The 25,802-nt window shown below is 48.1% G+C and overlaps 1 protein-coding gene across 11 annotated transcripts in view; it reads right to left on the bottom strand.

The window, feature by feature from the left end:
* The window catches only part of PITPNM2 (phosphatidylinositol transfer protein membrane associated 2), a 134,592-nt gene that overhangs the window by 4,812 nt on the left and 103,978 nt on the right, over nucleotides 1–25,802 (bottom strand). For 5 of the 11 annotated variants that reach the window (XM_068653848.1, XM_068653851.1, XM_068653849.1 and 2 more), the window contains 14 exons: nucleotides 24,701–24,820; nucleotides 24,204–24,415; nucleotides 19,145–19,320; nucleotides 18,614–18,784; nucleotides 15,740–15,889; nucleotides 10,651–10,815; nucleotides 8,383–8,589; nucleotides 6,476–6,624; nucleotides 3,809–3,925; nucleotides 2,971–3,087; nucleotides 2,667–2,815; nucleotides 1,767–1,916; nucleotides 1,494–1,677; nucleotides 45–173 (listed from right to left, as the gene is read on the bottom strand). In XM_068653848.1, coding sequence (XP_068509949.1) covers nucleotides 45–173; nucleotides 1,494–1,677; nucleotides 1,767–1,916; nucleotides 2,667–2,815; nucleotides 2,971–3,087; nucleotides 3,809–3,925; nucleotides 6,476–6,624; nucleotides 8,383–8,589; nucleotides 10,651–10,815; nucleotides 15,740–15,889; nucleotides 18,614–18,784; nucleotides 19,145–19,320; nucleotides 24,204–24,415; nucleotides 24,701–24,820 — 2,196 coding nt within the window. The remainder of the gene's footprint in view (nucleotides 1–44; nucleotides 174–1,493; nucleotides 1,678–1,766; nucleotides 1,917–2,666; nucleotides 2,816–2,970; nucleotides 3,088–3,808; nucleotides 3,926–6,475; nucleotides 6,625–8,382; nucleotides 8,590–10,650; nucleotides 10,816–15,739; nucleotides 15,890–18,613; nucleotides 18,785–19,144; nucleotides 19,321–24,203; nucleotides 24,416–24,700; nucleotides 24,821–25,802) is intronic. The other 6 variants (XM_068653853.1, XM_068653855.1, XM_068653854.1 and 3 more) reach the window with 6 other exon arrangements.

The following is a 25,802-nucleotide window of genomic DNA, read 5'->3' on the forward strand; positions in this document are numbered from 1 at the left end:
CTTTTCGGGCAGCACCCAGGGGGCTCTGACGAGCCGGCTCCTACCTGACACTGGCTCTGCAGCTTCTTGGTGGGTCGGCCAACGATGTAGATGTGGGTGGGTGGGAGGCTGATGGAGCTGTACACGGAGATGTCCTTCGTGGAGCCGTATGCCGCGTGGATCCTCATGTGGAGCTGCAGGGAGAGAAAGCAACACGCGGTCAGAACATATGGGCGCTGCTCCTCGCTGCTCAACAGGCAGGGCAGCTTTTTTTTTTCTTTTTCTGAACAGCATTTGTAGGAATCTCAGGTCAATAACTTATGTAAGTTCCCAGCTGGATAATGCACCGCTGAGCAAAGCATTAATTAACAGAGCCGGGGATGTTTACAGGCCGGAACAAGAGGAATAACAGCAACAGGCCAGCAGATCTCCTCTGGCTGAACGGCTGCCGTGCCTTGAGGTCCGCAGGGGGCAGGGATGCCGCACACTTCACTGCCTGCTTGCCACTAGGGGAGAGGAGAGTTTTGCAGCCCCCTGTGCAGTCAGCAGCAGCACGGAGCCTTCCCCTCCGCTGGCTGTGCTGCCACATGCGATACCGCTGCTCAGCGCCGCGGGACGGAAGGAGCAGGGATAGGCAGTGACACACAACTGCCTTGCGGGGGTTCATCTGCCTGCACTCCCAGCGGAGAGCAAAAGCAGCTCCTGGCCAAAGCCTTCATCAGGGGGTTGAAGCAGGGGAGGTGCTGACACTGGTGCCACCACAGACCAGGCTGCTTTGCCCCCAGAGCTGCAGGCAAGCCGGGGATATGGCCTCTTTGGCCCTGGTCACAAACTCGTCCTCCCGGAGGACAAGGGAGAGCAGCTAGCGCGGCCCTTGTGGCAGCAAGTCGGAGACAGCTGCTCCTGCCTCCATGGCTCAGGTCAAAATGAGAGTCCAAGGGTTAACGAGGGGTTCCCTGTTCTTCAAGGCAGGGCACGAGTGCTCTGGATGCTGACAGCTACTTCGCTTGCCAGGCAGAGAAAAGCTTGTTTTATTTGGAGCTTTTCTGAGCCTCTGGGCTGAGTGATGTTACGGCCTCCCTGGGGTGAATGCTCAGGAAGCTGCTCTACGCAGTCTCCTGTCAGGGGCAGGTGATGCAAGGCCACTCCCTGCCGCAGCCCCACGCCCTCCAAAGGGCACCTCAGACCCGCAGGTTACACGATGGGCAGACAGAAAGCCACTGAGCAGGTGACAAGAGCACACGAGCAGGGAAGGGGAGGCACCGCTCCCTCTTTCACTTGGCATTTGGCATTGGAAGAATCGGTGATGAGATGGGACAGTGCAGAGCGGAGATGACACAATTTAACAGCACAGACACTTTGTGGAGCAATAAAAGGATGAAAATAAAATGAACAGAGATTAATCTTCCACTGCAGGTCGCATTGCTGCCAAGAGACTGGTGCTGACAGGGGCAATTGGACAAGGAGCAATCTAAACCCGTGCTACGATCATATTTCAGCAGGCACAGGCTTACGTCCGTGATGAGGGATTTCAGGAAGTTGGCCTTGTGCCGCAGCGGGTCGTGAACGAGCCCATCGCAGAACGAGACGATCCCATGGGGGAAGTTGTGCTGTGCTAACCACGCTACCACCCTCTGCTTCTGCATGTCGGGGCGGCCTGTGACGTAGATAATGAGGTAGCCAAGGTCTTGCCAGTGCCTGGAAGAAAACCCACAAGTCCGTGGATTACAGACCTAGAGCAATGCTACGGGCAAAGCAAACTGACTGCCCCAGGCCCTGCTGCTCACCGTACAACGTCGACCGCTCCAGCGCGGACTTTGGGGTCGCTGCCCATGATGGAGACACTGGCTGCAAAGGAGCCGTCGATGCTGAACACCACAAACTCCGTCCCCTTGGGCAGAACCGTGATGTAGCTGTCCGCATAAGTGTGGTCACCCCTGAAAGAGAAACGGGTATTTATAGGCATAAAGATACCGAGGTTCTTTCAGAAGTAAAGTGCACCACGAGCCCAAGGCAGCCCCAGACCTGGCCCAAAGGCTCTAACTGCTGTGCTACCCTTGGTTAGAGCAGTGATGGGCACTGCAGGAAGGACTCTGTGTTGAGGTAGGATGGGAAATAATGCTCTGGTGTCAGTGCCCATCAGTGACTCAAAACACACTCCCAGAAGAACATAGCTGCTTCCACCACTGAAAAGATGCTCCTCTTCTCCCCCTTCCAGAGCTGAATGCCAGCAACTGGAGCTGAGCTGAAACCTTGTGGTCTGTGAATTACCATGAGAACAAAGTTCTGCCTCTCAAGGACAAGATTATAGTCTTTAAAATATGCTCAGCTGTGCAGTTTCGTAGATGACAGTGAGGCCATACACCTATGGTGCAGAAGGCATGCAAGCTCCTGCAACCAGAGCTCAATTACCATCCTGTTCACGATGTAAGAGGCAGAATAAAACATGAATCTTCCTTTTATAGCTGCAGAGTACATATCATTTTGCTCCTGTTGCTGGTAAACTGCGCTCTGAACACACCCAACAATCAGAGCTGCCACGCAAGGAGGGACCGTACTCTACAATTATCAAATTCCTCTTTTATTCTGGGTTGCAGGTCTATGACTTTGTCACGCAATCGCATGGCCTGTTTCAAGCCTTTTTTATCCCCTTGCAAACTAAGCCACAGCCATCCAAGGTACATCACCTGACCACCATCTTGACAGGGTACACGCCAATGCCCAGGCGCCGGTTCTCAGGGATGACGTAGGAAATTCTGCCACTGCTGTTGCTGATCTCAGTGTCAAAGTAAACCCACTCTCCTGACGGAGGCTGGGTCATGATGTGGATGTCCACCTGGGAACACAGCAAGTCTGGGTCAACAACGGCGATAAAGATGAGTTGTACAACGGGCCAAGCACAGGGACCTTCCATCCAAGCCCCTTCGTTCAGCTAGACCAAGGCACAAGGGTAGGAAACCCTTTGGTGCACAACCCCCCAGCAGACCGTACCTTCTCTCCCGTGAGTGTGACCATATCGAGTGGACCGTACATAAACCTCCCAGTTAAGGTCTGGGGCCCATCTTCATTAGCAATGGTGTCGTTTATCCTGTGGTTGGCTGCGACATTCTGCACAAGTCAAGAAGAAAAAAAAGGAAAAGGTTCAGTGATGAACAGTCTCATAGGGGAACGCCAAATGTGACTGCACAAATCAGTGTGGGGGTTTCTCTGTCATTCCCCACCCAGGTCACCCACAGCTCTCAGCTTCAGAAAATAATTTGACCTGCAGGGGAGGTGAGACTTTGTGCCCTGCACCAATGACAGGTACAAAATGTATGTGTCTGAAGAGCCCATTTAAAAGGCAATTTGTATGTGCAATTCTGTTTCTGTCCATTGGATCTTACACTTTCGATTTAAGAGGCAATACAAACAGTTGCCAGAGAAATTTGCTGACATTGTTTCAGCTCTAGCAGAGAACTGCCCTCTTTCAGGAATCAGAAACATTTCCTGGGAACGAAGGGCATTCACACAGGACTTGTGTTCTTGAACTTTGGAAGAAGCTGCTTCTCCTTCCCTGACCTCCAGCCACACTCGCTGCACTTTACACGGAGTGAAGGCCAAGACCTTGCTGATACAGATCTTTCGGGTGCCTTTTTCACAACTTTATGAGTGAAATATCACTAACATACATCAGCAGCATGATGTCTCTGTCTATATAATATGGCAAGAGCATGGACAGACGCAGGTGCCCACGGTGGCCGCCTTCAGCACTGTTCCTGCAGCCCAAACTGAAGCCCCCTACATGACAGCTCTCCCTGCCGCAGCAGAGGCAGCCCCCAGACCCCCTCACCCGCAGCTTCACGTGTGTCCTCTTGCGGAGCCACTTCTCACGGGGCTTGGAGGGGGTGAAGACGGACACCTCCTTCCCATCCAGCTCCAACACACTCGAGTTCTCGTGCCTCATCACCTGTGGGAGGACAAGCCCCATCCTCAGATCAGCCACTTGCACAGCGTCCCCTCTCCTCCTGCCTGCGCTTTCCGCATCTCCCCAGCCTGTGCTGAGGGAGGGCAGTGCCTGGACAGAGACAGACCAGTTCTCCTGCTGGGCATTTGGCTTGTCAGCTAGCACTTTGAGAGGCTGCTCTCTTTAGAGCAGGGAAAATTGGTTTCTTCTGAGCTAGCAAAGTCTGTGGCCAGCACTCATTTAATCCTGGCTGGGATGCAGGTAAAAAGGGCAAGTTATTTAGACTGTCAGGAGGTATAAAACTGGCTCAAACACAGCAGAAAGTGCTGCATTTAGAGACCTCCCTTCCTGCAGGCACTCACTAGTCCCATGGTCCGGCAGGGACTGATCTCCAAGCCAGTAGGTGTCACTGCATGGGAACAGAGATCCAAGAGGGACAAGGTCACGTCCCCAAGCCTTTGGGAGCAGCTCCTGCCTGCCAGGACACAGGCAAGGATGGAGAAGGAACCCAGAGAGAGGAGGGTTTTATCCTACCTAGGTTGCTCTTCAACCAACCCCAGAAGGGAAAAGGAAGACTAACACCACAGACTTCAAAGGCGAGGAGGTGTCTCAAAGGCTGCTCTAAGGCTGGGGGGTGACCCTGCAAAGAGAACTCCAAAACTGGCAGCAGTCTTTTGTGACCCTGACCCTCCAAAATATTAAGAAGACTCGCATGTGTCAGCTCTTCTACAAGCTCTCGAGCACAGCCTGTGGGGTCAGCAGCTCTCCAGCTGACCCAGGCAGTAGTGGTCTGGCACAGACCAGCTCGCTTTGCAGAGCTGAAGTTGTTTTTTCTTCCCGGGAAACAGAAAAAGGACCCCAGGGAGGGTGAGCTTGCTGGGGAGGGATTTCACAGAAATCCAAGGCAAACAACATAACAAGTTTTACCGAAAATTATTTAAATCAGGAATCTATTTTGAGTCCCACTTGGGCTTATTTTAACAAGATTCAGTCTTTGGAGGCTAACACTATCCAACGGCTTTCTTTTACACTTTGTCCAGAGATTAGAAACAAGTCCTTATTAGGGGAAGAAGTGGTGTGGTGCTCTGGAAGGACAGAAAGAGGAGAGGGCATGAGAAAAATGACAGTCTCGAGGCAGAGATGAGTGAGTAGAGACAGGCACTGGGTGCCACACTGCAGAGGCAGCCACTGGAGGGCTTTGAGCAGACAGAGAGCTGCAAGAAATGAAGTACCCCACTGTGCTGCAGCCCCAGGTTTGGGCTGAATCCTGAGTAATTGGCTGTGATATTTTGGGAGGGGGGCCTTTCACGTGTGAGACTATCGTGGCTGTTCCCACTCAGGCACAATTACGGGTCCCTCACTGCCTTCAGCCCCGCTGGGCTAAGTTTGATGCGGGGCTGTGGTTTCACAGCAGCTGAGCTGGCGAGGTGTGTGCCAGCACGGAGACGTCTCGCTGGGCGAGATACAGGCAGAGAAGAAAGGGTCTCGCTGGATTATCGCTACTGCTCTGCTGCCACCAGCACCGACATCTCTGTTGTTTATGGTTCGCACACAATTTGGAAAACAGCACTGAAAGAAAGTTTGCCAACAGAGTCATAAATAATTGAGAGCTGCAGTCGAGGAGGCTGGAAGGGAGCGGGGACAGCTTAACAGCTGAGCTAACACAAAGCAAATCCAAGCGCCGTAGTGGGCAACACAATCCACTGAGTTGCTCTTTGTTTTGTTGTGTTTTTTTCCACTTCCATGCTCCAAGTACCATTCCTTGAAGGGGTTCATACTTTGTAAGGCAAATAACACCCTTTCATCCCCCAAGGAACTGAAGAAAAAAAAATTGTTGAGGAAAAACAGATTTTAAACAGTGAATTTAAATCTCAGGCCAAATTTAGGTTGACAGTCTGAGGCATCAGACTGCAGAAATCCCCATTTACCTAGCCCCAGGAGAACTTCTTTGTACCGGAGGAACAAAAACAAAATCCCAGCACAGTGACGATGGTCTGGGTTCCTACAGGAGACTGCAGTAACTCAGAAACTGAGGAACCCAGCCCTATTTATCAACTCATGTCAAACTCATACAGAACTTCTTCGGTTTTATCAAATTTGGTGCTATTTCTGTTTAGACACCAAGAAGTTTCTTTAAGTTTCAGACTTGGGATCCAAACTCACACACAGAGAACAGCTCACTTGCAAAAAACAAGTGCCTCCGTCTTTTGCCACTGCGATCTGATGGGAAACAGCCCCAGGCTGCTTGTCTCACTCCAACGCTCCTTGGGGAGACTGCCTAAAGCCTGCTTTGATGGCAAAACCCAGACCTGAACAAACTGGGTGCAACAGCACCCATCCATTAATTTTGCATGGGAGCAGCTCTGCTAGCGACACAGGTCAGAAACAAAAAAAACTGGGAAGAAGATGGACCTGCACAAACAGTATTTTCTCAGCTCTATGCATCAAGAAGAGTAATGGAAGGTACAGCGAAAAAATAAAAAATCCTCCTCACCTTTTTTCCCCCAGCAGAAACAGAGCCCAAGGGAGATGAGGGTGGGAGGATGACCGTACCTGTCTCAGCAGGAAGGAGACAACGTCTGTGGACTCCCAGTAGCTGGCGTGGAAGAGGTGAGGTAAGGCAACCGTGGGGAAAGCTGTCAGGGCATCAGGACAGTAGAGAGCGTAGTCGATCCTTTTGGTTCCCCACCATTTGGCAGCAACTAGAAGGAAAAGATTCGTTCAAAGCAGGTTCATGTGCATGCACAGTCTGTCACAAATGGTATTTCAAGGCGCTGGCCCCTTGCTCCAGGTAGGCCAGGAAGCTGCTCCCCAGATGGTTGCACTGTTAAGAGGGAACAACCAACCCAGGGCTTATTGTCTGCTCAACCTGAAGGAGGAACACACGGAGGCAGCAGCACTTGAGCTCTCCTTTATTTAAGGACATACGAAAGTACTAGAGGGCAGGTATTAACTTGCCATTAATCCGGACCACAGGGAAGGGATCCAAAGCTCACGTGCAGTGAGCCTTGGAATCCGCGTTCCAAAGCAGAAGACAAAATTGTCTCCTGTGGGATGTGGGAGGAAGGATGTGCGTGCTCTGTCCACTGCAGCGTGTGCCCAGGTTATCTCCAGCCCTGCTTCAAACTCCTTCAGCTCTCACCAGGGAGTGAAAGACTCTTTGGCACCCAGATCTCAGCCACACTGCACAGGATATGAATGCTGGAAGCCCACGTGAGATGTTAAAGGTGCCACAAGGCAGGGTGCTATGGCTCTTGCTGCCAGGATTGGCAATCCCCAGTAAATCCTCATTGCCTTCCGAGGCCACCATGGTGCAGGTGACAGAGACACCTGGCCCAGCGGCTCTGGGACTCCACTGCATGGGAGACTGAAAAATGCACCGAGATTTGGGTGGGCAAGGTCACAGAAAATTCAGAAGAGTTTCTTCCACCGAACAGCTCACACACAAGTGGCTGACAGCCACCACTCGCACACCACCACACTTCAATGCTGCCCTGAAGACACACTCATCCTTTCCAGCTCCAACACAAGCATGTTTCAGCCCAAAGCCTCTGACCCTGACGGCGTGGGCAGCTCTCCCAGCAGTGAGGAACCCTCAGCTCCTGCACCCTCTGGCCTGGAAGAGCAGCCGTGGAAAGGAGAAGATGGGTCAGGTGAAGACAGCAATAGGAAGAGCTGAGTTTGCATGCAGGTCGCAAGATGGGGTTTTGGCAGTTTTTCCTCTGACTTGTTTTTCTCTGTAACAATTTTCCCTTTATATGGACTTCCAGGAAAGCTGCCAGGCATAAGGTGCAATCCAACAAAGCCTTCTTATTAAGGGAAAGCTGCTGGTGATGAGCCCCGATGCTGAACTTAAAAAATGGACCCATCAGCTCCTTCCAGAGCCCAGCACAACCACTGTGAAGTGCAGAGACTTACAGCATCAGCACTTCCCCATGGCCCAAAACCTGGTGTGCCGAATGCCCAGGCCACCTGGGGCCATCCTAACGGCCCTTGAGATTCCGAAGAGCCAAGGGAAAGAGGAGGAGGGCATTGCTGGATCAACACGGCTTTTCCAGATCACACAGGCACCTCCTCGCAGCCACTTCTGACTTTCTGCCTTCCAAATTGGCAGCTCCTGGTCACGTCCCAACCTTTCATTTCTCATGCAAGTCCTCAGCTTGGGTGACTCCAGATTCTTTGTACAAAGCAGCCAGGATTTACTCTTCTGTGCTCAAAAGACAGCATGAGGGTGGTAGAGGCAGAAGCGTTGTCCCCACAACTCTGCCTAGAAGAACTCCTGCTCTTGCCAGGTGTTAGCAGTGTTATTTATGAGTGACCTTTGGAGCAAAGTGACATAAGTACTTGTTAAAATGCAACCAGAAATTGCAAGTGTCTCAGTGAAAGCGCATAGATTTGTTGTGAAGATCTGTGACCACTGAACAAGAGGAGGTTGACTGGAGCTGGTCTCTCCAGAATACCTTTCTTGATGTCCAGGTTGGGTATCCGAAGAGCACAGTCTGCATCCTGACTCGGTGGCCCTTTGAGTTTTCTTCCCTTTGAAGGGACTTCATCGTGTTTATGCTGCCTGCGTCTCTTGGATGAAGTCTGGGTGGGGGATTTGTGAGGGAGTGCAAGTTGGGACAGAAGGCTAAACCCTCTACAATGGTTAAGGTGGTGTTTGGTTTCTAAAAAGAAAAATAAATACAAAAGCAAACAAAAAAACAGAAATCATACTTCTTATGGCACACACGATGCAGGCAACACCACTTCCATCCTCCAGAAGCTCACGCTGTGAGGAAGCTGCACCCTGGGGAGGGCTCCCGGAAGGGAGGCACCATTTTGCAGCACCCTTGTGGCCTGCAGGCCACGTCCAACCCTCAGTGTATCAGCTTCAGGCTGCTGCTGCGCTAACAAAATTGAGTGTATGAGCTGAAAGGCTGGGGCTGAGGGGTTGTGCCAGCACGGGGAGGTGAAGGAAGAGGCTGAGAGCACAGCAGGGAGAAGGAACGGGGCTGGTCACAGGCCAGGTGCTGGGGACAGGTGCCCTGTGAGACCCTATGCTGCTGGCTGGGTGCTGCCCAGCATTTCGGCAGCTTTTCCCCACACCTGGTGGGACCTCTGGAGGGCCAGACATGTGCTGAGGGCCAGACTTCTCCCCTCTGGTGTCACAGACAGGTTTTGATGGCTGTGAAGTATGCACAGGAATAATTCCCACAAAACATAAGTCAAAATAACTGGAGGAAAGCTGTAAGACTGCCCAGATCTCTGCAGGCAGGCAGGGGGATGTGCTGACGGACACGAGGGCAGCAAAAGGTGCCCCTCACGTTGACCAGTGGGTTCCCCACCTACACAGCACGAGCACCGTGCAGGCCTGACCCTGCCCTCAGCTGGCGGAGGCAGGATGGCTGCGGGGCCTCACACGGGGCCTTCAGGCACCGTCCTGCCATGAACCCTTCCTAACAAACAACGGCAGCCCCCACCTTCCCTTCTGGGCCGGCTGAGCTTGGCAGCTCTCTGTGGGTGTGAAATGAGCACAACACAAACACCTTCTCGCCGAGAAGCCTTCCTCCCGTGCAGATTAAAAGTTAGCAAGAAAGCTCGTCAGGACGAACACAAGAAGGCACGTTGAGCTTACAGCATCGGCTCTCGGATGTGCTTCAGGGAAGAAAAGCTCATTTGTCCAAGGGCAGGTAGTGTGTTCCTGCTGCAAAGGTTGCCTCAAACAGGACAAGAAGCCTCTGCCCTGTGCCCACAGACTTCCAACAGCTCACACTTGCCTCAGGGAGCGTTACTAAGCTCAGTAATTAATTATGAAGCAAATTGTTCATAGCCCTGGAATTTAATGTGCTGGGAACGGACTATCTCTAAGTTTTCATCACTTTCTGGGACAAAAGTTTGGGCTGAAGGTTGTTTGGTTTTTAAATTTGTTTGTTTTTCAGCCTCTTTCCATCTGAGTTTATCAGAGGTCCCTGAGGATATATTCTGTTAATCTCACACCTTCAGCTGAAACGAGGAACGGGCTGAACTGCTAACAAAGGCTGTTGTTCCTCACCATGTTAGCTGTAAAGTTATACGGGTTTTGATAAAAAATAAAAAAACCATCCTTTTTCTCCTCACTCTGCTCTGGGACATGGCTCATAATTGACTGACTCTTGGAGCTGCCCTCCAGGCTACAGAAGAGCTGAATTTTCGATGCGAAGTAATAAATAACCCAAACCTTTTCCTGCCTTTCAGCATTACAGAAGGGCTTACTCGTCCCCTCCTCTTGTGGATCACATTTAAGTAATGTGCATCAAGCCACGCACCACATCCTGCATTACTAATCTACAAGCGCTGATCCCCACTACTTCTGCCAGACTCTTATCAACAGCAGCACACAAACATCCCTTTGGGTTAACCCTCACCACACAGCAGCCAAATGCCGCTCAGAGTTATCAGTTATTACCATTTTTGAACAATTTACACCATAATCACCAGCACAGTCCAACATGCATAACACGGCAATGGCCCCTGTGTCATAAACTGGCTCCTCCAGGGGAGACGATAACACGCAGCACTGACTAGGACACAATCAGGTGAAGGTGAAATAGTTCCAGGTTTGGTTATAAATGGACAGCATACCCCAGACAGACAGACAGACGGACAGAAGCTGCGTGGCTCTGAGCCAGAGCGGGGCGGCTCGGTGCACGGCGCTGAGACAGCGGTGTGGTGGCGAGTAGAAGTGTTGGAGGGGGTGAAACACTTACTGTTGGCTATGTTGGAAGCAGTGTAACTGTCTGCCATTCCTGAGACCTGGCTGGCAATGCTGATCTCACTGGCTCTCCGGAAGCCCCTGAACTGAGGGGCTGAAATGGGGGTGGACAGGGACGCGCTTTCCATGAAGACGGCACCATGAGACTGAACAACATCTGCTACAAAGTTGAAACAGGGAAATCAAAATATTAGACCAACAGACAGAGGCTGGGCAAGATGAACTTGAGAGGAGGAAGAGGAGGCAAACAAGGCTCGTAGATGCAAAAAAACCTTTCAAAACTGATCGGAATGAAAAACATTTCATTGGAGCTCTAGTTTGAAAAGGAAGCAAACACCACAGCAGGCAAAGAGGCATGTGGCAGGAAGAGCAGTCTTTGATTGAGAAAAGCAAAATAATTAGCTAAAAAAAAAAAAAAACAAATCCAAAACCCCAAACAAAAATCCAGGCAGACTTATTTAAGCAGCAAGAACAGAAGCATGTGTCATACATACAGATGTGAATATATACAACTTTATATATTCACACTGAGACAAAATAATAACCAGGGGAAGGAGAACAGCAACAACAAAAAAACAACCTTTAAAAAGGGATATTTGTTTTCTTGAAACATTTAGACTTAAATGAACATCTCCAAGATAGAAGCATTAATGCAAAAAAACATCAAGAAAACATTTTCATGCCTGGCATGGACTAAATTTGAACTTGTACATCATTGCTGATGGATACAGCCAACACTCGTTAAACTAAAACAGGGGCTACTGAGGAAAAAGGAGCCTGGTGCTGAGCACTTACATCTCCAATCGGTGTTGGTGGATCGGGGAGCGCTCAGTCTCTGTGAAAACAGAGCTTCTTGTGTACAATGTGCAAGTCTGGATTTTAGATCTCAACCTGAGGTTTACCAAGTGTGGCTTAACCCTCTAGTACATAAATACAGAAAAGGAGGATTTAAAGGCATGCTCACGTGGCCCTTATACATGTATTAGGGGGAAACGGACCTAAAAACATTCAGGACTGGCAAACCAAGAGATGCTGAAAGTCAAGATAAAATCTCTGCATTTCATTTTTCCCCCTGTAACAGTGGTATGAGCACCCACCCCTCTGTGGATGCTCTGAGGCCAAATTAAACGTCTCTGGGACATCCTGCACTGCAGAGGGTTTGTGGTGCCAATACCACGTGCTTCACAGCAGGCAACACAGGTATGACAGTAACATGCAAAAGCAAAGCTATTTACTACTGCTTTAATGTTGCCCATCTCTGTTGTACCTGAGTAGCAGCATCTGAGCTTTTTTTTCCAGACAGGGCAAAAGTTTGTGCCCAGCTGGGCAGCGGATGCCACGGGGAACACAAGTAAATTACTCCCCCGCACCAACATCCTCCGCCTACTTCAGCCAGTTTGGCAATCCCTGGATTTGATCCCAGCGTGCGGCTGACACGAGGCGTTGTTTTGGCAACTGGTTTATTTTAATACAGATCTTTTTGCTTGGGGCTACTGCTCTGCTTCCTCCGATCTTTCAGTTCACAGCAGCAGTGTCTGTGCCCACACAAATCCTGCTGCAGCGGAGGGAAAGAGAATGTATGAAGCAGAAAATGTGTAGATAAGTGTCAGTAAAAGAGTTCTGTTCTCTGCAGGGAAAATCAGGCCACAAGCTGCTCTGTGTAAAAGCTTTGTGGACTGCAAGATCTGAGTCCTAGCGGGAGCCTGACCTGATGATGAGCTTCACACACTGCCCACGTTGTGCCTGAAAGGCCATTACCAGCATCACTTTCTCAGCACTTTCCTCCACTTTTCACCTTGCCTCAAGCTGCTGGCTGTCAAGGCTGCTACCAGCATCCACAGCCCAGCCAGCCCCACTAGGCCAGCAGTTTTCTTACTGCAGAAAGCTCCAGCACGAGGCAGGAGAGACAATTCGACCAGAGGCTGTGCTTGGGAAACATGAGCCAAGCCAGGAGCTGGCTGAGTTCAACCCCACAGACAGGGTAAGGGGTCTCACTCCCACTGCAGGCACCTACTGGCTGCAAGACCTGGCACAGCCCTCTCACCTCTCCAGGTTACCCCTTCTTCTCCTTGCCTGTACAGACTGTGAGATCCTTCTGCAATAATCTCTCCCATCACACGGGTGCCCTAACATCAGCACAGGTGATGACTGTCAGCTCCCCTGAACTTGGTCAGATGCATGGAGAGGTTTGGCTTTGTCCGACTAGGAAAAATGCCAGGCTCGGGTTTAGCTTGCACCTACCAGCGAGGCCTGAACTTCTTTTTCTCCCTTAAAAATCAACATCTGTGGCTTGAATTAGGAAGCAGCTGGAGTCTTACACCAATGCTACACAGGAGGAAAGGCTGGGCCAAATGGGTTGATCACGGCTCTGGCTCTGTTAGCTTATCTTCCCTTAGCTCTGTGTGATTTTTACCTCCTTTTTTCATGGGCCCGGGAGCTGGAAAGTACATAAAGTTAAAAACAGTGGCACTCTGGGCTTGCTTTCTTAGTCATCTGGCTTTCTGTGTCTAGCTGTGGATTTTTGAGTCTGAAGAAAAAACAAAACAAATCAACACACAAAAAACACTTCAACAACCCCTCCAGCACCATGCTAGCTAGTGTCACACAGGAGTCTTTCTCCACTTGTATAAAAACCGAATCTGTTTTACTGTTACTGAGCTATGTGCTGGTGGCAGGAATCTGCTCTGCAGGGGCTGATGTGCAGCCCGACTGCACTGTTCCTGCGTCCAGCCCACTTGGGTGACTGTTATGTTTCTCCCTTTTCCCAAGCTATGCACCCTCTGTTGCTGAAAGATTACAGTTTCTAAGAAAAATGAGGGCCAGGAAGAAGCAGGGCAGGAAACGTGGACAGAAAACTGCCCCTTTAGCCAGGCTTCCTCAACCCCAAAGCTGCTGTGACAGCAACTTCCAGATAAAAACCTGTGACCTGACCCACAGGAAAAAAAAAAAAGAGAACAAAAAAACACAAAGAAACAAACTAACAACATTTTTCCTAAACTCTGTATTCTTTGTACCAAATCCCTTGGGCAGGAAGGTTCTTGCCTTTTGGAAACCAAGGGGGCTGTCTTTGGGAATGATGTGACCAGGGCAGGATGCAGCAGATGCTGCCACAGCGGCACAAAGTGACCAAGCCCCTGCGACAGCTCCTGCTCCAGAAGGGCCCTGCTTTCTGCTTTTCACAGGTGGCAGCCTGCGAGGTTTCTCCAGCAAACACTTCCAACCCAATCCAGATGCCTGGAACAGGACCAGCACCAGAAAGATCAAGTTTAGCCATCAACCACCAAGTTTAGCTGTTCCTTCAGGACATAGATAGAGGTGGACAGAGGTGCCACTGGTTTGCTGAGCTGGCTGAAACGTGCTTTGTACCATGTCTGAGAGCAGACCTCACCAGAGCGAGGAAGCTCCCGAAGCTGGAGACCTGGCCTGAGTGGCACCCTGAGCACCCCTCTCCTGGCAGCACCCGTCAGACCGATGCATGAATTGAGATTTAACTGCACTTCTGCAAGAGCTGCTGTAAGAAGCAAAATCACTTTGTTTTTGCCTGGCTATGGCTCTTTAATACTCATTTCAGTGCTGTACCTTTTTGTTTATGGACCCATTCGTCAATGTTCTTACTAATTGTTTCGCACTCAGTGAACGGCACCGGGCCATCCTTCTAATGTACTGCTGGCACCGAGTGAAGTCCTTGGGGCATCCAAATGGCACATTTCAGTATATGCTCTTTGCAGGCTGAGCTGTGCCACTGAAGCAGGGAGTACTGAAAGCAGTTGAAGATATGGAAGGTTCAATAAAAAACCAAAGAAGCCAGCCAGCTGCCCAGCACAGGCCAGACCCTGCCTGCACCAGTCACCAGCCAGTGCTGGGCACTCTGCAATTGCTACCCTGAGATCAAGAGCCACACAAATTTCCACACAAATTTCAGTTGTCCTTAAGTTGTTATGATTCTGGAGATCCATTCCCAGTGGCTGAACTGGGAATCAGCACCTGCTGCAGTCACACCAGGCACTGCTTGGCCACATCGTGCTCTTGAAACACAGGGTAGAGAGCAGAGAAGCTTCTGAAAGCCCTGTCCTGCCAGCAGGATGTATCAGATAACAGCTAACGGGCATTTCATCAGCGACCTCCGAAGTGATTAATTAATAGTGCCAGATCCTTTCCCTCTGCTTTGTTACAGAACATCACAGCACGGGCAACATGGCAACTGCACACCTGAAAACCATCAGGGAGAGACTATCTGGGATAGTCAGCGATGTTGCCATCCTGTATGACCACATAACGTACTGGACTGCTCATGAACAGCAAGGGTCAGCTTGTTAAACAAATAAATAAATAAAAGGCAGCTGAATCAGGCTCCCAATGCAAAATAATAATAATTAAAAAAAAAGGTGAGAATGGGCAAGTAAGACATGGGAAAGAAAGAACCAAAACAAAATCAAATCTCATTAAAATCACGATGCAGCACCAGCCACCACCAGAATAAATGAGGCCATGCAGCATTTACAACAGTAAAATAAGGCAAAACGAATGCGTCAAAGTTTGCTTTTAAGGCAGAAGTCGCGAAATTAATTTTCAAAAGCCAACACATACAGCTACCTTGGGGTCTGAAAGCCTCAGTCAGTGTATTCAGCAGAGCCACAAGCACTGTCCAAACACAAGATGCTCAAATGGACAAAACCTGGTCTGACAGGCATTACATTTCTGGCCACGGTGCAGCGTGGCTGAGTGCTGGGGAGCTGCACGCTGTGGACAAACCAAACTGTTCCCAGGGGATCCTGCACACGAGCAGGGCCACCTGGGGACTCCACATCTCCGTGCCAAAGCCTCTTCCCAGCAGCACAGCCACCACAGAAGGAAAAAAACTGAGCATGTGGCAGCAGTCTCCCCTTCCAAACTGAGCACTGTAATGCCAACTCATTCTTTTTCCTGCTGGGTCTCCCAGACCCCAAGCACGATCCCATGCAGTTTGTTCATGTGGCACAGCCTGAGACACAGCGTGAAGATTTCAGCTCCAGGAGGTAACAGTATGATCTCCAAAAAGCACCCCAAGTACCCAAGACAACAATACAAAAGTGTAGATTACACACACTCAGCAAAACCGGCACTTTTATTGGAAACATCTTGCCAATTCAGTACGGGAACAGGGATACTTGTTTCCATGAAGCTGTCCTGGTGCTGGAGAGCACCCAGAGGGCTACTTTCCATGAGGAGGATGGGATTGTTCTGGATTGTCTCAACTAGAAGCAGATGGGAAAATAAAAAAACAACAAAAAACAAAAAAACAGAAGGACAAAGAACAACAGACATGCGGCCACAAAGTGTTAACATACAAACAGTTACAACTGAGCACTTCAACTATGAGTCAGGGTCTTCAATGAAAGGAAAACCTTCAAATAGAGGAAAAGAAACAAAACATGGGTGACTTTCCAAATAGACCCACATCAGAGAGATTAACTGGTAGCAGAGGAGAGCAAAATGATGGCATTTCAACCACAAAAGAAAAAGGAGTCTCTTAACCAGCTCCTCCAAATGAGCTGAATTCACAAATACCCAGCAGATCCAGAGAAATCTTTTTTTTACTACAAGGAGAAAAAAAAATATATGCTCTAAGGGAGATTTACTTGAATCAGACTCACAGCCTACACAGTGCAAAGCACGGGAGTAAGCAGGGATGTGAATTTGATTTCACTCTGCACGTTGGTTGTAATCAAACAGGGACCCAGCATTTAGTACAGATGGCAAAACAGAAGTCTAAGAGGCTTCCTGAGCCCTGGACCAAAATAAATAAATAAATAAAAAGCCAGCTATCTGTGCAAGGAGATACACACAAATAGTGCTACAGAATGTTTAGTACATAACTAATTATAATTGAGCACCTGAATTGCACATGATCACCAAATCGTATCTCTTAATTATAGCAACAATTAACTTTTCTGGAGCACCCTACGGTGAATGCTCCTGCTTTAGCAGTGGCTTTGCAAATCATGGTCAGAACAGCCCTTCTGGGTAATGCATAAATCTCAACATAATTTTTACTCTAATGGAAAGGAATAGTCTGTTTCTTTATGATAAGCTAACGAAGAGGCTTCATCTTACTTAAGAAGAGAATTTAAAGGTGCTTTTTTGTCAGTTCTATTCACCATGGTAAAGCAGCATCTCTTAATAACAAAGCTCAAACCTGGAGAGGGTTCTGAAATCGTTCAACCCTTCTCAGAGTTGAGCTAATTGCTGTGTAACTCCTCTCCATTACATTACAGAGAAGTGTCTCTCTAAACTTAGACACAGCCAACTTAACAAGGGTCCAGGGAGGCCCAGTAAATTAATAAGATCACTGCTTGTTGCACAGAATGATAACCAGAACGAAGGTTGCTCAATGGCAATGGGGCTTTTGCTTCAGGCTTCACTGAGAACTGGGAACTTGAAATATAGTTAAGAGGAAGAAGGTATTTAGGAATTTTTATTTTAATTTTTATAAGAAGCCACTTGCAGCTGATACCTAAAGCATACCCCCAGAAAAATCTGCTTGTCAAGTTGCTACAGATTCCCTGAGCTGTTGTAACTGGACTGGGTACAAATGCAGTTGTGGGTGGATCCATTTTTAAAGAGTGTTGCAGCAAGATCTTTGCTAAATTTGATGAGTGAGTAGGGCCTGCAGAAAGTATTTTATTCACTCCATTAAACATGGATTTTAGTTTATGCCCATTTAAACAAATCAGATTCAGCAATTAAAACAATCCTTAAAGATACAGATACATACAAGACCACTGTTCTGCATTTTCAGTTTAAATGTGATGCAGAGCATCAATTTTTTATTCACCTCTGGATATATATTTCTCTTCATTTGGTCCTACATGATTAAATAAATGGGAAGTTACCAGAGTTTTAGAGAAAAAAAGTCCCAGTCTTTCTAGCTGATGGCTTTTGTATTTGACTCTGGTTTGCCAGCATGATTTCTTGTATGCTGTGAATCTAGTTTTACAGTAGAGACTCTTAGTTGCTCTGTTTACTGTAAGTAGCCTTTGACTAACAACCTAGAACAAGGGAAAAATTATGGTGAAATTCTTCTTCTTGCCCCAAAGCCTTGACCCTGCAGGGAGCCAAAGCTTTAGGTGAAGCAGAAAGGTCAAATTTAGTTCTGCACAGTGCAGAAAGCTTCTCACAAGCTTCCTGAAGAGCTCCTTGCAATGAGATCTTGCACTGAAATGGCAACAGACTATGAGAGTCTAGGCACAGAAGTGAGGTGAAGATGGTAGGAAATATAATTTATTTAATTAGATCAACTGCGAGAGCACTGATGTAATGGGAGCTGAGGCAGGGCATGGTCAGGACACAATTGCTTCAGATGCAACCCAGGCAGCCAAAAGGACATGCAGACAGCCATTTTAGACATTGTTACTGCTGCAATTGGGCTAGAGCAAGTGAAAAGGCCACTGATGGCAGAGGAATCCTAGGTATCCTAGGAAAACAGTGTCTCACTGGCAAGGTGGCAAAGGCAAGGCACTGTCACCAGCCCACCCGTGGGCAGTAGCCAGTCCTTTGGCTGGTTCCATGAAAAAGCAAAGGGTGCAACCAAGTAAATCATCTCATGATGTCACTATTGACTCTGCTCCTTCCAGTCTTCACTGGCGTCCCAAACATCAAGGTCCTGAAACTCAGCCAAGTTAATCATGCTTCATCCAGTCCCAACCACAAGCACCAGCTTGGGTGTTAAGCAGGGACCTTCAAAGAGAGGTCACCACATTCTGACTCTCAGCAGCTGATGGCCTTTGTGTGACACATGTTAGGCATTGGAGTCACAAGGCGCTGATTTTGTTGGAAGAAAACTACTTTTGATAAAGCAGGAACAAGGTTAACATTACGGGGCCAATTCCCTTTCTTGGCCTTTCCAATTGCTTTGATAACCTCATGTGAAGTGTGGATATAACCCTTCAGACTGCTAATATGAATCTGAAGTGACTTACCCAGAACAGCAGAATTGCCATCACCCAGTGGGAACCTCTGGTAACGGGGAATATTAAAGGGGGGCAAAAGGTAAAACTTTCTCTCCAGAAGAGGCTCGAGGCGTGAAGCAGATGGGTCTGCAGGGTGGAACAGGTTATAGACCTGCTGGCAAGCTGGTCTGAGCTGAAAGACTGAAGAGATGGAGAAAAAAATATTCAAATATCACATGGTTATTTGTTAGATTACTGTAAATATTTGTCTGTAAAACAGATAACAGTCAAGTTTACAAAAACAGAAAAAGCACTGAAGATTTATCATCTCCCTCATCTTCCAGTTTAATCAATGGAAACAATTTATCAGCACATCATGTACAGATTCAAAAATTTCCCAGTATTTTTAATGTTTTGAACTAAATGACAAATAAATTGTATCATCAGTGTCGGCTAGAGCATACAGTGATCTGATTCCTTATGGTGCAATAAGTGTTATACATAAATATTTGTTTTTTACTGGATTACTCAGTGAGCTCAACAGTTTACATCAGGACTTACTGTCAAGAGCTGGAATGACAGTTTTTCGTAGTGCAAGAACCAGACCCAGGGGAGAACCAAAGAGGAAGAAGTCCGTGATCTCAAACTCAAACTTTCCAATATTTCCTCCATCCAGCATAGTGGAGCTACTAGATCGCCTGGATCCCGGGTCATTTCTGAGAACACTAGAATGTAAACTAGAACAAGAGCAGAAAATAAAGACAAAATTTTATTCATATTGCTTTTTTCATAATTGATGACCAGATAAATGATTGAAAGCAAAAAGAATTCTGTCTCTGTAGTGAAGAAACAGTGCCAATCAACTTTCCATGCCTCTTCACTTTAGTTTATTATCCAGCAAAGTGTCCCCCCAAACAATGACCCAATTTCATTGGCATCACATAGACTGTACAAATCCAAGCTTCAAGTGGGTTCATTTACACACTCCACTCTCCTCAAATATTTTTTTTTAGGAGTCAAAAACTTGGTTACTGCTAGTGGAACAGTCACTGGCAAACTAAAATAACCAGCAAAGCAAAATTACTAGAGCACCAAGGGAAAAAGCAGATTTACAGCGATTCACTCTATTACACACATCACTGCTATGCTTTCTGGCTGTCAACATTTGAGTTCCTTCCATCACCTTACTCTCATATGTTACGGAAAGCTGTGCTTACCCATTTCTTCCTCTTGCAAGTAGTTGGACAAATGTTACAGTATTAAAAAGGAAAGAGAAAAAGAAAATGGGAGGGGAAAAAGAAAAAGGAAGATCAAAATTTGCAAGAAGATCCTTGTGTACCAAGTTTGAAGCACAGTTTCATGCATGTGCATGGCACACACTGGGAATGGAAATGTGGGGTAATTAACCCAGTGACCATGGGGTAAATTGTTTCTATCATGTGCCCAGGACCCTCCCACCTCTCTTCTGCCCATGAGATCACGTATGCCAAGTTACCACTCAAACTACCTCTCAACCCCAGCCCAACAACTCCAGGTAACTGCACCTACAGATACAGAATATGTCTAAGCTTTTTTCTGTTCCTTTCAGTTGTCAAATCTCCTTGAAAAACTCAACCTGTGTGCAGTGCAGGCTGGCTGATACAGAGGTTTAAAACAGGGATTTGACGTCACATATCCTTTGGACACTGAGGCAGAGGAAACAGGAACCCTCAGATAACACCACGGGGGAATCCACCGCGTGCTAGGAAGCAGTGTTTCTTTGCAGGCTAGATCTGGGATAAAGCTGAAGTGGCAGATGTGTAACTCTAATAACCTGGTTCACAAAAGGTTTTCTGAGATCATTCTCTCACGACCGTAAAGCAATAAGCTGCAATTTCTTTTCCTCTCCAGGTTCTGCAGATTCAGACTGCAGCCTTGCTGGGCTCTCACTGCTACAGCTGCAAGTGGAGGGCTGCAGACAGGCTACCAGCAACATCTTAACAGGGTGTTTTCCAACACTTTAACAAGCATCAGAACAGAGTCTATAAAATATGTAGGATAAACAGATACCACAACAGTTGGGCTGGATGAAAGGTTTACTGGCCTGAAGTCAGACACGATGCAAATGGAAGTCTCTACCCAGCCCCAAGACGAAGTCCCAGGTGCTCAGCAGCACTTGCATGGCTCTGCGTGCCACAGCACTGGCTCCCTGCTGCTGCTTCTGAACGCGGCGTGTGCCTGCCCAGCTGGGCACTGCCATGCTCAGGGAAATGGGGATGCTCCCTCCCCATCATCTGGAGCCCTGGAACCGTTGCACTCGCTCACCCCTGCGCACACTTCCCCTCTGGGGTAGCTGTTTTTCAGTAAAAGAAAAGCTGCAAAAACGCAGATGGGAAGAGAAGCGGGTTTCACTTGGACTGAGTTTTCTTGGCAAACAGCACATTGCCCCAGAGACAGCACCTCTGCTCTGCTGGCCGCTGCTCCCAGCGGTGCTCAAAACCTTTCTCCTCGTGCCCTGCTGCCAGGTACTGCCTAGAGGAGCCCGCCCGCACGCCTGCGGTACTATTCTCCTGGTTACCATCCGCAGGGAAATATAACAAGCTGACTTATGCCAGACATACAGATCACAGAAAGTCAAAACAGTGATGTCAAAAGCGAGAGGAACAAGAGGTTACGGCAGTGACAGCTAAAATGAGTATGTTCCCAGTTCTGTGATGTGAACGAGCCTCCCCGAGATCACACTGCCAAGATGTGCAGCGCTGAAACAGATTTAAAACAAGCCACCTTCAGTGAAGCTACAATTATTTTAGCTGTCAAGACTGCAACGCATTAAGTGTGCCGTGTGTAAGGAATACAAAGTTATTTAGAATAAGTTGGGTTTTGCCAAAGACAGGGCAGCGGCAGCGTGATCCAAATGAACACGCCACAGAAAGGATCCTGACGGCGGATGCGTTACGGCAGGGCTGGTACAAGGCTTTTTGTTTATTTGCTCCTCTTTCTGTGGCATCTCTTGGTGGGGAACGGAAGAGAACGAGAACAGCCGTACCGCTCAGCGATTTGGACAGCTCCTCTCGTTTTACCAGGAACTTGATAGTCTTTTTTGCAATCAAAAGAAACGAGAGCCAAGGGGAACTCTGAATCCATCATGCTCCAAGCAACCTACAGCGCCCTGTTCTCCCTTTAAAAAGCAGCAGATGTACTGTGTGCATTAATTAAACAAGAGCTTATGGATTTCAGAAGCAAATCAACTCATTTACAATAATACAAGTACAGCACAGCCAGAAATAATGTAGTTGTGCAGAAGGACTGAATTTAAAAATAAATGTGTGATTGTAATCTCCAGATGCTGCTCTGGCTTGCTGGGCATTATCCCAGAGAAGCGGGTAGGTCTGATACATGAATAAAAATGAGTGTCTTTGGCACAAGCTGAGATCTGCAATAGGCACGGACAGAAAGGCCCCCATATGCCAGGCTGCCAGTATGCGGTGCCCATTAGGAAAACTTGGCTCTGCTCCGCCAATCTCCTGCACGAAGCTGTGTCACATCAGAGCTTAGTTTTCATATGGGAAAATCATTATTTAGTGACAGCGGGAGCGCTGGGGCACTCAGCCCATGACTGTGCTGCTCGGCGATGATGGCTGTGAGCACGAGGTCTGGGGACGGGGCCAGGTGTGACACCCTGCCAAGAGGCTGGAGTGGAAGAGGAGAACCCCTGCCCCGAACCGCCCCGATCCAGGGACTGGAGGGGGAGAGATGCAAAGACAACTCACGGCATCAGGCTGCTCTTTTTCCTGAATTAATCTGGCTCTTGAGCTGTGGGAGAGGCTTATTTTTGACCCAAGGTCTAAAGGTTGATTAAAAAAGATATGAAAGCCCCAAAGAAGTAAAGGTGCAGCAACTCATCAGCTCACTGAACACTGACAGCCCTTTCCAGGCTCCCCTCGAGTGCTTCCTGAAGGGAGCAGCCACGCTCCTTAGGAGACGGAGCAAGAAGGAGCAAGACAAAGCTATCTGGAGACAGATGGCACCGTGCAATCCCTCAGCCATCGCAGGCCCACTGCTTCTGCTAAACCAGATGCAAAAATGCAGCAAGACTCCAGCCCACTTCCCTGCACTCAGTCTGTGCTCTGGAGGTCAAGAACAAGGAAGAGAAAGCACATTTTTGCATGACTCATATTTTCTCCTGTAATACAGGAGGCTGTTTCAATAAGGTATGAACAAGAGACTGATTGCCTTTTATTAACCCGCTAGAAATAGCTGAGAAGCTTATTGTGTTTTTTTGTTTTTTGTAAATGCAGCTTATCTTTCTGAATATAGTAACTCTGTGCCCCAATGACATTCCCTTTGGTGTTTTCTCTCTCCTATGAATCTTTTGCAAAAGGGTCCCTGACGTGGCAGGACAACAGGAGCCCCTGGGCTGGAGCAACAACTGCAATTAATGAAGAAGGAGAAATTGGAGACAGGATTTCAGCTCAGCACAGGGCAAAAGAAACAGCCTTGGACGCAGTTACAATGCAGATAACAGTGTTTGCTGGGGGAGACGTTGCTCCTCAGTACCTGGGACACGGGGGGGGGAGAGGGATTAAGAGGATGATGCAGCCTGTCTGGTCCTGTAGGAGAGAAAGGGATGGGTTATCCAGTTCCACAGGCAAATGAGTCAGAAAAAACAGTCAGAAAAAGCCTCTGGGCTTACAGAAGTAATCCCTGAATGATCAGCAGCAATGGAAAGACCGCTATGAAAATTTTATCAGTTATGTTAACAGATACGTTTCTGAAAGTCCATTTGAAGAAGCTTTGCAATGTGATACTGAGGGCTTTGGTAGTGAGTAACAAATGTGAAACGTGACCTTGGTGCAAGGGTGCAGCCCTGGCAGAGGACAAAACCCAATCCCCTGTCCCTGCTCCATGCAGGGGCTCGGGTGGCTTCGCCAAATAGTCATGTAAGACAGCAGAGAGACAACAATCCTCGTGTGTAGGTGAAGGCTGTTGCCTGAGTCAGCCAAACAGCGAGGGCTGAGAACTTCTTGCCTAGAGCATCTCACTGTCCCGGCAGCAGAAACCTGCTCCTATGACAGGAAAGGGCACTGCAATTCAATCTCACACTTGAACTAGGCCAAAATTAAAGGACACAACACATGCTCAGCTTTCCCAACAACAGGTCAGCTTTCAAAGATGCTTAGAAATTAAAACAACACTCGATCCCCAATCCTGCTTCCCTGTTTTCACTCACCCTATTTATATATTTGCTTTTTGACCTCCCTGCCCATGGCAGGGGGGTTGAAATTTGATGATTTTTAAGGTCCTTTCGAACCCAAACCATTCTATGCTGCAACCGCAGCACAGCAAAAAAAGCAGTTACCTGACTGCTTGGGTTGTCAAGAGACAGGATGAAGGGCTGCTTCCTCCCATTGTAATACAAAGGCAGTAGAGCAGCTGGATTCTCTCCCTGCCACTAATGGTGCTGTTATTTTTTTTTATTTTTGTATATACAACGCACTCAATGAAATCTATACTCCTCCAATCTAAAATTACACTTTCCTCCACCTTCCTTGTCACAGGATGACAAAGCAACATTGAAGTTTCCTAGGTGCACTGATCTCAGCTCCAGAATATTGCTGGTTCTGTTTCTTCTAAATCTTACCTTGAAAGAAAGGCTTGATGCTGCTTGATTGTGTCCAGCTCGTAGGTGGATGAATCACTCCTTTTTCGTGGCAGCTGCTTCTTTGGATCTTCTCCATTGCTACGGGGAATATCAATGTTGCTCCTGCTGAGGTGTCTGCTGGCTTCCAGATTAGAGCCACTGGAGCAATAGGTGTTGTTCACTGTTATTCCAGGAGACAGGAGGTCGGTATCCTGGGATTTGAAATACATGGATTTACCACTCTGGCACTTGAATCAGGAATACACCCACATTTTATCTTTCTTCTTCCATCCTTCTCTCACCATCTACACCAAGATCCTATTCAGGGCAAAGCCACCAAGTCCTGACACGTGCTCTAGAACATACCTGTTGGCCTGGCCATCAATTAGGAAGACAATCTTTGGCCTTTCATGCAAAGATCCTTACTAAAATCAGGGGTTGTGGAGGTGTTGTGGCCAGCACACCCATTCCCAACAGACACTGAGAACCAGCATTACCTGGACACTCACAACACTCCCTCGCCGACTGCTGTTCTGGCTCTCGGACACAGTCTGATTGCTGTAGCATAAGGCATCAAATCCCAGAATTCCTCCAACACAATCTCCTACCAAACAGACCTGAAAAAGGCAACAGAAGTGGGGCGGGGAAGAGCCCTTTGACTTTGGTTCAGAGATGACAGTTAAAAGGAGTGCTGGGTTATACCTGGGAAAGCTGCTGTAACAGGATAACCAGTGCTTTCATCAGTAAATCTATTTTGTCGATGAACATCCATTTAGACCCTGCAGACTCCTACTAGCTAACACAGCTAATATGTTCTAGCTGTCCCCACCAGCCCACTGGAACAGGGTGGAAGCAACACAGAGTGCTGACTATTGCCCTAACTCCAGTCTCAAAAAGACAAGCTTGATTCCCTCCTCATCAACTGCCTGTGCTACTTCAGGCAAGCTTCCCTGTGCTTCTGTTCCCTGTTTGTGTTGTGAGGAGATAATACTGTCCTGCCTCCAAGTGTGTTCAGCAGATAGGCAAAGTACAGCACTGAGACCCTGAGTAGTAGAGGGCTGTCTGGGGCCCCAGGGCTCAGAATAAACTCAGGGTGGATAAATCACACTGCAGCAGAGCAGTGGGCACAGCCTGTTCAATAGCTTAAATCCCACTGGGCTAGAGAGTGCCTTTGCTCACAGAGGTGTGATGCTCAGTCATGGTATTTACAGGGCGCAGCAGCTGTGCTGTCTCAAAAAAGAAATCCACTTTTGCAACAGGCAACCCCAGTGAGAGCTGCTGAAGGTCCTTTAAAGACAGGAACACTCAAACAGCCTTGGTTTGCAATGGGAGTAGAGATCACATTTAGTAACAAAGGTAGCATTCCTGATTTGGAAAGGTGTGTCATGCTGAAAATTGATTAACTTCACAGCTTTGTAGCTTCATTTCTGAACACCAGCTCTGACTTTGTTTGGAATCCCAAAGGTTCTAGACAGAGCATAAGCAATAATCTCTCTCTCCTTCAGAAAGAAATGGAAGCATGCTTTCTTATTGCAGCTCAACCCTGTCGTGTTTCCATCCCTCCTGAGAGAGTAATGAAAATAGAGCTTCAGAAGGAAA

The sequence above is a fragment of the Anas acuta genome, chromosome 17, assembly GCF_963932015.1.
Source record: "Anas acuta chromosome 17, bAnaAcu1.1, whole genome shotgun sequence".
NCBI lineage: Eukaryota > Metazoa > Chordata > Aves > Anseriformes > Anatidae > Anas > Anas acuta.